We start from the raw sequence: 11151 nt of genomic DNA on the forward strand, positions 1-11151 counted from the left end.
GAGGTATACCTATGATGAAAATTACAGGCCTCTCATCTTTTTAAGTGGGAGAACTTGCACAATTGGTGGCTGACTAAATACTTTTTTCCCCCACTGTAGGTGTGACGTGCATTCTTTCCAGCTCGTTAAAAATGAATCTTGCTGCCGCATTCTGGATTAATTGTAAAGGTTTGATAGAACTGTCTGGAAGACCTGCCAAGACAGCATTGCAACAGTACAGCCTGGACAGAACAAGAGCTTGAACAAGATGTTGTGAAGCATGTTCCAAAAGAAAGAACCTGATCTTCTTGATGTTGAATAAAGCAAATCTGCAGGACCAGGCAGTTTTAACAATGTGGTCAGAGAAAGTCAGCTGATCATCAATCATAACTCCAAGGTTTCTGGCTGTTTTTGAAGGAGTTATGGTTGATGTGCCTAACTGGATGGTGAAACTGTGATGAAATGATGGGTTTGATGGAACCACAAGCAGTTCTGTCTTGGCAAGGTTGAGTTGAAGGTGACGGTCCTTCATCTAGACAGAAATGTCTGTTAGACAAGCTGAGATGCGAGCAGCTATCGTCGGATCATCAGCATAGAATGAGAGGTAGAGTTGAGTGTCATCAGCATAGCAGTGATATGAAAAGCCATGTTTCTGAATGACAGAACCTAGTGATGCCATGTAGACAGAGAAGAGAAGTAGTCCAAGAACTGAGCCCTGAGGCACCCCAGTTGTTAGATGTTGTGACTTGGACACCTCACCTCTCCAAGATATCTTGAAGGACCTATCTGAGAGATAAGACTCAAGCCACTGGAATGTGGTTACTGAGATGCCCTTTGCCAATAGGGTTGACAGGAGGATCTGGTGGTTAACAGTGTCAAAAGCAGCAGACAGATCCAGGAAGATAAGTATTGAAGATTTGGAATCCGCTCTTGCAAGTCTTAGGTCCACTTCTGAAACCAGACTGGTTGCTGTCGATGAGGTTGTTCTGTGTGAGAAAGGCAGAGACTTAGTTGAACACAGTTCATTCAAGTGTTTTTGCAATGAAAGGAAGAAGGGAAACCGGTCTGTAGTTCTCTTAAAGAGAGGGGTTAAGGGTGGGTTTCTTAAGTAGTGGGGTTATACAAGCCTGTCTAAATGCTGAGGGAAAAACACCAGTGTGAAGGGATGTGTTAATGATGTGAGTAAGTGCAGGTACAACTGCAGGAAAAATGGCTTAAAGGAGATGAGATAGAATAGGATGAAGCGGACAAGTAGTAAGATGATTAGAAAGGATGAGTTTGGAGACTTCTGCCTCAGAGAGTGAAGAGAAGGATGTGAATGAGTGTATGTTTGCTGGTAAGATGTGCTTGACAGATTGTGGTGTGGAAAATTGTGCACAGATGGTTTTTTATCCAATAATTTTATTGATGAAGAACGTGGCAAAGTCGTCAGCTGTTAGAATTGATGAATGAGGGGGAGGAGGAGGACAAAGGAGGGCGTAAAATGTTTTAAAGAGTATGCAAGTGTTAGACAAATTGTAAATTTTGTTATGATAGTATGTCCTTTTAGCAGTGAAGACATTAGCAGAGAAGGAAGAGAGGAGTGACTGATACACATTAAGGTCAGTAGTATTTTTTTATTTGCGCCACACCCTTTCAGCAGCCCTGAGCTTAGAACGATGCTCGCGGAGAACATCAGAACATCATCATTTTGATGTGTTGACTAACATGCTAAAGCATATGTGAAGTAATTGATTATAATTTTAACTGTAGTGGGTTATACGATATTACTCATCTAATTAATATATTTTAAATGTACTAAATTGCGATTTCATCATTACAAATGTGTAATTACAAATATATATTTTAATACATTTCATACAATTGTAAATAGAAATGACATTAAAGAATATTTTAGTTTACCCTAAATGCTTTTCAGTACATTTGGCAGTATGCTTTAAAGGGGTCATATGATGCTTTTTTTAAAGATCATTATTTTGTGTATTTGGTGTAACAGAATATGTTGACATGCTTTAATGTTCAAAAAACACATTTTTTTTCAAATACTGTTCATTATTGTAGGTCCTCTATGCCCGCCTCTCTCAAACGCGTCGTTTTCAACAAAGCCCCCTCCTTTGACAAGCGCAGTCTGCTCTGATTGGCCAGCTGACCCAGTGCATTGTGATTGGACGAACACCGCAAGCACTTATCGGAAATGTAACGCCCCTTACCATAATCGCCAGCTTCATCTTTCAAAATAAATGTAAAGACAGAGCCCGAAAGGGGAACAGAGTCGCGTGACAGACACAGTGATGAAGCTGGTCTCTCCCGCTCTCTCTCTCACACACACGTGCGCATGCACGCACGCGCGCACACACACACACACACACACACACACATACACAGACACGATGCTTCAACACTAACGTCTAGGTTACTTGTGTAACCCTCGTTCCCTGAAGGAGGGAACGGAGACGTTACGTCAGTGACTGACGAATTGGGATCTCGCCCGAGAGCCCAATCACCTTCGAGTGTAAACTAAACAAGCCAATGACAGTTGCGTGCAGAGCGCGTGCAAACGCACATCAGTTTTTTGCTGAGGAAGAAAAAACCAGGAACAAAGGTTTCTCCACCCGGCCCTCCGCCGGGGGAAGGAGCGGTGCGGTCACCATCTCCTGAAGAGCCGGATCCAAGAACCCCGGGTCGCCCGCTTTCCTGCGGCCAGCTCCACGCTGTGGCCGTTGTGAAGGCTGCTGCTGCGGCCGAGCTGGAGCGGAGATAGAGGCCACAGGAGGGCGCTCTCGGCGACGAGCAGACAGAGGGGCTGCAGCCGGCGGTGGGGTGGTTACAGCAGCCGACCGCCGGGGCAGGATGTATTGAGATGCTTCTGTGCGGCGGAGAACTGTTGGGCAGAGCCCTCCCCCGCGTCGCCGAATAGGCCGGCCTGGGAGATCGGGGAGTCCAGGAAGCGATGCTTGTCGGTCTCCCTCATATCCGCCAAGGTCAGCCATAGGTGGTGCTCCTGGACCACCAATGTGGACATCGTCTGACCCAGGGCCTGCGCCGTGATTTTCGTCGCCCTTAGTGCGAGGTCCGTCGCCGTGCGCAGTTCCTGTAGCCCACCCGAGTCAGCACCACCCTCGTGCAACTGGTTCAACGCCTTGGCCTGGTGGACTTGCAGGAGGGCCATGGCGTGCAGGGCGGAAGCGGCCTGTCCAGCGGCACTGTAAGCCTTAGCCGTCAGAGCGGATGAGAACCTACAGGCCCTGGACGGAAGGCGTGGACTACCTCTCCAGGCGGCGGCGCTCTGCGGGCCGAGCTGCATCGCGCACTCAACCGGAGGGGTGTCGACATACCCTTGGGCCGCCCCCCGTCGAGGGTGGTGAGGACGGAGGAGGTATCAGGTCTGTTTCGGGCAGAAAAAGGTGCCTTCCAAGACTTAGTGACCTCCTCATGCACTTCCGGGAAGAATGGAACCGGAGGCGGCTGCCGACGTCCGGCCTGCGCCCCCCGGAACCAATCATCCAGCCTCGAGCGTTCGGGAGAAGGCGGAGGCCTCCAGTGCAGCCCGACACTCTCAGCAGCCCGGGAAAGCATAGCGGTCAGCTCTGGATCTGACTCGGGCAACACCACTCTACCTGACGTTGGCAGCACAGCCGAATCCTCATCTCTAGAGCTTAGCTCGCCCTCCGATGCAGCAATCGACATCCTGTCCTCTGCCTGTGCCCCGCACAAGATGCTGGACCCCGCCCTGTCCGAGGACCCAGCACACTCGTCCGGAAGCACCAGGTGGTGCGATGTGCTTGAGGAATGCGAGGCCCGCGGAGATGTACTCGACGGGGAAGCTCTCACAGTAACCCTCAGGTCTCCCTGATCATGAACCGAAGTAGCCCTCCGAGAACCAGAGGAGCTAGAGCGGGGCATGGCAAGGGGGATACCCCCCCCGTTTAATGAGGAGGTATCTAGACCGCAACGTCGCGATGGTCATGTTCCCGCACTGAGAACATGACTCATCCATGAGCGCTGCTTCAGCGTGCTGTAAGCCCAAGCACGAGAGGCAGCGATCATGACCATCAGATGGAGGCAGGAAACGACCACATCCAGAAACGCACGAGCGGGAAGCCATCTTTAAAAAGATGCCCGTCCCTCGTGGAGCTCTTTTAGACATTTGCTCTTTTAGGAAAAAAAGGAAACACTCTTTTAGAGAGAGCGCTGAAGCGCCCAGGGGAGGTCGCGGCGAGACCGCAGAATGGCAGCTGCAGCACGCCGAAGATGAGCAGCACTGAATGGCAACCCCCGCTGACGCGCCGTAACACCAACGCCAGCTGTTTCTTCCAAACACTCGCGGAGATTCGTCCTGAGAAGGCTCGGCTCCGAAGCGAAAAGCTGATGTGCGTTTGCACATGTGCGTTTGCATGTGCTGCGGGGCGGGGTGCGCGTGGCGAAACACGCACGCCAACTGTCATTGGCTTGTTTAGTTAACACTCGAAGGTGATTGGGCTCTCGGGCGAGATCCCAATTCGTCAGTCACTGACGTAACGTAGAACGTGACTGACTGAATGGGGACTACGGTTACTGAAACCACGCCTTCTTTCTTTGCGTGCACATTTTGGCGGCATTATGCAAATATTTCCACATAGTGAGGTAGATATGTGGGGGCGTGTTAGGACGAGCAGTTTTAGAGGGGCGTGGCAGAGTCTTAACTTTGATAAAGAATATCTCTTTGGTTTTGAGACTTTAGTCTTTGCAACTTCAGGGATCTTATCTATGCACAATCAGCTTGTAACACTCCAAAGAGAAAGGAAAACTAGAAAACGCATCATATGACCCCTTTAATCATATTTCAAAGATGAAAGAAGTAAATATGAAATTACATATAAAGATGTATAAGTCCTACTTAAGTGGGTCAAATGTTCAGCTAATTGCATTTAATAAAAAATTTACATATAACACATTTTCATTTAATTGCAATTAACATGCATTTAAGTGTCTGAAAACATTACATTCAGTTTGCACTTAAGTATATTATTTCTGAAGTAAGTATGCTCACAGCTTGCAAAACAGCCTTGTGTCACTGTAAACAATGCATTCAGCTAATCTGAACTCCTAAAAGATTTGTATGATATGTTCAGCAGACAAACATAGTTAAGTCCATCTCCTACATCCTGCCTGCCAGACAGCTAATTAGAGCTAAGGGTCTTTGCTGTGCGAGTTAATCTGCAGCACACTGTTTTATCAGCTGTCTGTAATTGGGATATGATCATGTAGTGGGTTTATTTAGTTGTAATGAGGCGGAAAGGTGAACACCATATTTACCCAGAATCAGACAATAACCAGCATGATGTCTAAAGGGACAAGCTCTGTTTGGAAAGTCACCCACACTCTAGTTGAGAATGGCTTATAGAGAGGCCAAGGAAGTCATTTGTAGTACTCAGGGTCAGATTGAGATTGCCTGTTTAGGCTTGTCTGGCGCTTGCTTCCCTCTCGCTCCCTTTTCCCCCCTCTTTCACTTCCTGCATCCCAACGTCACGGTGCACTTTCTGTATGTGACTGATGGATTTCATGTCAGTCTCTTGGCAGAGAGAGCCATGTCAAGGAAGTGTCTGTTTCTAGCTGTTAACTGAATGACCCGAGACAAACAGGCAAAACAGGTTGGCAGAAGGAGAGCAACTCTGTCTCCGCAGACTGACTGGCATACAAATCTTCACAAATGGGACAAAAGACCATACTATGAAGGTAAGAGGCTGCTATGGAGCCTAGCAGAGTAGGTACAGCTGACCACCCTCCAGCCCTGAAGTGTTTTTACACTCAATCTCCATATGGTGGGGTAGCAAATGTGTTGTATATACACCATGTTCAGTCTGAGCAAATGTGTGTGGCCACCCCCCTCCAACAAAACTAGCCACTATGGCACCAGATATTTTGCTGCTTTTCTGTTCATCCACAGTAGTGTCTGTTCTTCTTGCACTGTGTGGGGTTGAAGCATTCTCAGAGGACCTCAGTGCTAATAAAGAAGGTTTAAAAAGCTGACCCCTAACAGTCGTGTGTTTTCAGGGGAGTTAGGTGGATGTTGTCTTTAAAGAAACAGGCAATTATGTGGATCGTATTGCCCCGGGATGTTTTGAAAATGTGACTTTGAAAAGAAGTCTTTGTGGACGACAGTTTGACCTCTGACCTCAGCAACGTATCTCATTTCAAAGTTCGATGCTTATTTTTAGGTTCCACCAGATTTAGCTTTAACATCAGTGGCCTTTGACCCCTATGTGAACTTGACAGCACTGCTTATTAGAGTTGTGTGAAATTCAGAATTTTAAAATCATTTTATGAGTTGGTATTTGAATTGAATTGGCCACAAACCACAGGATGTCAAACTAGAATTGGAATTACAGACAATTGGAATTTTCTGAATTCCAATTCAAAGACGTTTGAACAAGTGTTCTTCCACCCTGGTTTGTAAATCTGTCTGTAAAGCTCAAGACACACCAAACTGAGATCAAAGAACTAGCAGTGATGAAAGCTGACTGTGTTGTTGCCTCATGTCACCTGCGTCTGGGCCAAAAAGATGTACTTGAACACAGAGCAAAAACTATAGCCAACAGCCAACTTGCACATATGTTCTGCACCTGCGTGAGAGGAAATCAATAGGTGGCAGTAGTCTACATTCATTATTCAAAAAGTGGTCAAAAAACCACCAATGGGGTCCAACTAGTGTCGATGCTGCGGAACACATCACAAAAACTGAGCTGACAGACGCTCGATGTTCTGACTGTAGGCTTGGTGTGTCACTTTGTCAAGGCCTATAAAACCTTAAACTTCCTAAGAACTTTCTACAGAAAAAATATCATGTGAGCAAGTATCAGATTTGTTGCTCTAGTTTGAATCTTGTTTTGGCATGGTCTCTATCAAACTTTCTGTTTTGTCAGTGGGTGCTCCCCATACGACAATGAGGGTTGACATTTAGAACTGTCCATATTAAATGCCTGCTAGCTGACTACTTCAAATACTATGTAACACTATTTATTGTCACAACAAACTACAACCACTCCTCATCACTCTGGAATGCAATATAGTAATCAGACCTTCTCGACTGTGTTCGTGGATTATGTGAATAGTAATTTCTCTCCAAATCTGACCTGTTAGCTCAAAATGTTATTGTTGTAGGCTATATGAATCAGAGTAAAACAAGCACACTGATATGAACATAGATTGTTTTATGATCTTGCGCAATATTGAAATTTTGTTCATTTTTAACCCAAAAGGGGGGAGGGGATCTGCATAGTAGCTTTAAATTCAAATGTGAATTCCACTACTAGTTCTGTTTCAATTTATAAATACACACAACCCTACTGTTTATGAGACTTAGGTAGTTACATAAGTGTCCCTGTAGCTCAAACAGTAGGGCATTTTTATCATAACTGATAACAATGTATTTATTGAATGCAGTTAAAAGCATCTGCCAAATGTAAATATATTTTTTAGCACTTTCACAAATGTTTGTCCTGGTGAGTTTAGATTAAGATTGCTGTTTATTTCTGTGCATCTAAATGATATCCAAATGGTAAAACAGGGGAAAACAACTTCAGACTCATTGTGAGGTCAGAACCTGCCATTCAGTCCAGTTCCAGTTTCCGAATTAACCTGGCATACAGCCTGTAGCCGGGACAGGAAGTGGATGGAAATGGATTTCCTGTCAGGATGTGGCGCGTGAGAGCACAGCACGGAGTACAATCGTATGCTACGTTCTCACCCAGACCACAGCACCTGTGCTTCCTCTACACAGGACACACGCAGGAGCTCCGACTGAGGCCCAACAGACCTCACTCAGAATTGTTTCCTCCTTTACACACAGTGCTGACTGATGTTCTCCTGGCTTTACTTTGATGCTTTGTGTCCAACTCAAATTTGTTTTCACATGTCAGAAAATGTCAGCTTTCTGCTGTTTAAATGAATGTAATGTGAAGCACCATGGCTATTTCCCAGTGGTATGATCATATTGTCACTGCCGTTGTCATGTGTTTTATTTAAATCTATACTTACTCTGTACATTTATTGTGCATTGCAGAGGTTTGGCATAACCGAGATGAAAAACAGAACTTCGCTCAGTGTTTTGATGCTCAGTTGGTGCGTGAGGAGAAGAGATTGGGAGTTGAAGAGGAGCTCAGAGTTCAGGTGGGAGCAGAGCTGTCATCGGGGGGAACCAGGGGCCTGTGATGAAGGGGGCCCAGTAAACACATCTTTAACCTTTCAGTAGTATGAGGAGTGGGGCCCTCAGCTTCATAATTTTGTCCCGGACCCTTGTGAATACAAGCCGTGGTTGGGAGTAAGGAAATCAACACTCTTTCTGCACTACATTTCATGAAATTCATAACACTCTATAAAAACAAGACACCTCAGCTCTTTCTCTTCCCTTGTGGCCTAATTCATTCCTTCAAATTTTTCTTACTCTTTCTCCATCCTTGTTTTTATCTTTCTCTTTTATCTTTCTCTTTTTCATATTTTTGCCTCAGGTGGATGAACTGATGAGGCAGGAACTGAAGAACCTTAAACTGGTGGTGGACAGAGACAGGGGAAAGAAAAAGAAAAAAGTTAAGAAAAGTAGTAAAAAGGTGAATGGCGTGCATACTTCCTTTGAGATAAGACCGTAAGCACATTTTAAATGCCCTGCATGAGTGACAGTGTACAGATGCTTAGTGCTCTCTGCTCAGATTCTAGATGGTGACTGGTCTGTAAATCCCTGTAATGTCTCATTTAGTCTGAATGGATCCAGATCTTGAGATGTACTCTCAGCCTTCTGTTTATGCACCTTGTGTGAGGGGCCCTGGGGTCATACAGTGATCTGCCCTCATGACCAGGAATGTGGGCTGGACAGAGAATTAGTAAAGGCGTCTTGCTCTCATCACCTTGTGTTTTGATAGGGCCTCTTTTTCCCACCTTCTCTACCACACACACACCAACACATACAAGCAATATATGACTACTGACTAGTGGAACAAACACTGACTATTTTCCTGTTTGACACTGTAAAGCTGCTTTGACAATCTATTGTAAGTGATACAATACAAATCTGTAAGTGCTATGTAGATAAAGGTGACTTGACTCACAAGAATATTGAATGAGGCTTAATTGACATTTGCATTCAAATAAGCTTCCATAAAATCCCATAAACAGTATTAGAATGTCGATACGTCATGTCTTACTACATCATGACGATCAATGCTAGACATTCATATTTGCAAAGTACACACAATAAACACACCAGCAACATTATATGCCAGCAATATCTAGACAGAATAATATACTCTACATATATACTGACAAAGATGTGAATATGTGCATGGCTGTTTAACGGTGACCTGTAAATATATGTGAATATGAGACCAATCCATCAATGTATTTCCTGCAATCAGTCAGTATTGTGTCTTTTTCAAAACAAGACGCAGAGAAAAAGGCCTCATCGCATGCCTGCACAAGAGCTGGAATTCCTCAACAACATATTTGGCACTCTGCATCAGTTGTTTTACGCTGAGAGGTTTTGACAGCTAAATTGGTCACAGACGCTGTCTGTCTGACGCGTGTAATTCATACAGAAAGATGTTTTATCATTAATCATTCTGCAAATGCAGGCACATTCAGCTCTGCTGACATAAGACTAAATTCCACATTCTCAAAAGGTTGGTATATTGAACTTTGCTGGAATTTTGAAAAACATTCAGTGAATTTTGGAAGCCATGCAATTTGGGTACAGCAAATTGAGCATTATGCAACAGGGAGGGTTTGTTTGTTAAGTGAACATGTGACGCCCAACTTGAGCTAATGCTAGCAGGAGTTCACTCTCTCTGTTATATAATTTCAGAAGATTTGTTTTTGAAGAAAAAGCTACTCCATTTGCAGGGTGTTTCCTCATCTTAATATCATTGACTCACAAACTCAGACCTGCCAGGAAGTTATCTACAATTCTCCATAAAAATATTTTGGGGAATCACAGTACACTCATTCAAGTGTTTTCTGAGAAAATGGAAGTGGATATGTTCCATTCTTCACCCAATAAATATTAGGAACGTTTAGTAACGTATCATCTGAGAAAATACCTGGCAGCTAGTCCTGCTAGTCTGGTTCATTTGTGGTTTGGAAAAGCCCTGAATTACAGCAGGTTCCAGGGTGTCTCCAGCAAGCTGCATAAAAACGGTTCTTTCTGGATAATCAGGAAAACACACGAGTAGATCATCACTTGGTGACGCACAGTGTAATTGGTTTGTTTGTTTAGTCAAGTCACCAGATGTTTTCAGGATTTCTTCATTTTGGATGCAAGCACATATGGCACACACCTGTTATTAAAACTTTAGTGTCAGATGATTTCATATACTAGATATGCCTTGCTGTTAAAAGAAAAATAATCTTCCTTTATAGTCTGACACTAATCTAAGCACACTTTGATTGACATTATGGCTTATTTAATATTTATTTTATTTTAAATTTATTTAATTTTAATTCAAACCATAAACATTAATACTGGTTCTGTCATATGACAAAATATTTTACTACCCTTCTTGATTCATATCTTGTCCATAACTAAAACCACATTTTCTTTGATTTAAAAAAAAAAAAGAGCGGAAGACTGGAAAGAAGAAGAAAGAGAAAGTGACAGGTTGGAATAACTAAACTGGTTTAAAATAAAAAGTCTGTTTCACAAGAATATTATAATGTAGTTTAATCATTGCTGAAAGAGCACATTTGACCCCTACATTTACATTTAGTCATTTAACAGATGCTTTTATCCCAAGCGACTTACAAATTAGGACAATAAAAGCAGTCAAAACTAACAAAAGAGCAACAATATATAAGTGTAAATGACAAGTCTCGGTTAGCCTAACGCAGTACACGTAGCAAGGTGTATATATATTGTTCACAAATCTGTCTAAATCTGTGTTAGTGAGCACTTCTCCTTTGCCGAGATAATCCATCCACCTCACAGGTATGGCATATCAAGATGCTGATTAGACAGCATGATTATTGCACAGGTGTGCCTTAGGCTGGCCACAATAAAAGGCCACTCTAAAATGTGCAGTTTTTTCACACAGCACAATGCCACAGATGTCGCAAGTTTTGAGGGAGCGTGCAATTGGCATGCTGACTACAGGAATGTCCACCAAAGCTGTCGCCCGTGAATTGAATGTTCATTTCTCTACCATAAGC

At 43.9% G+C, this 11151-nt stretch overlaps 1 protein-coding gene across 1 annotated transcript in view; it reads left to right on the forward strand.

The window, feature by feature from the left end:
• Window positions 1-8603, forward strand: part of LOC107596327 (IQ and AAA domain-containing protein 1-like) — a 32304-nt gene extending 23701 nt beyond the window's left edge. Inside the window, exons 10-11 of the mRNA XM_016287035.1 lie at window positions 8021-8127; window positions 8466-8603. Coding sequence (XP_016142521.1) covers window positions 8021-8127; window positions 8466-8603 — 245 coding nt within the window. The remainder of the gene's footprint in view (window positions 1-8020; window positions 8128-8465) is intronic.
• Window positions 8604-11151: the final 2548 nt, after the last annotated feature.

Source organism: Sinocyclocheilus grahami, unplaced genomic scaffold (assembly GCF_001515645.1).
Source record: "Sinocyclocheilus grahami isolate Dianchi unplaced genomic scaffold, SAMN03320097.WGS_v1.1 scaffold217.1, whole genome shotgun sequence".
Classification (NCBI taxonomy): Eukaryota; Metazoa; Chordata; class Actinopteri; order Cypriniformes; family Cyprinidae; genus Sinocyclocheilus; species Sinocyclocheilus grahami.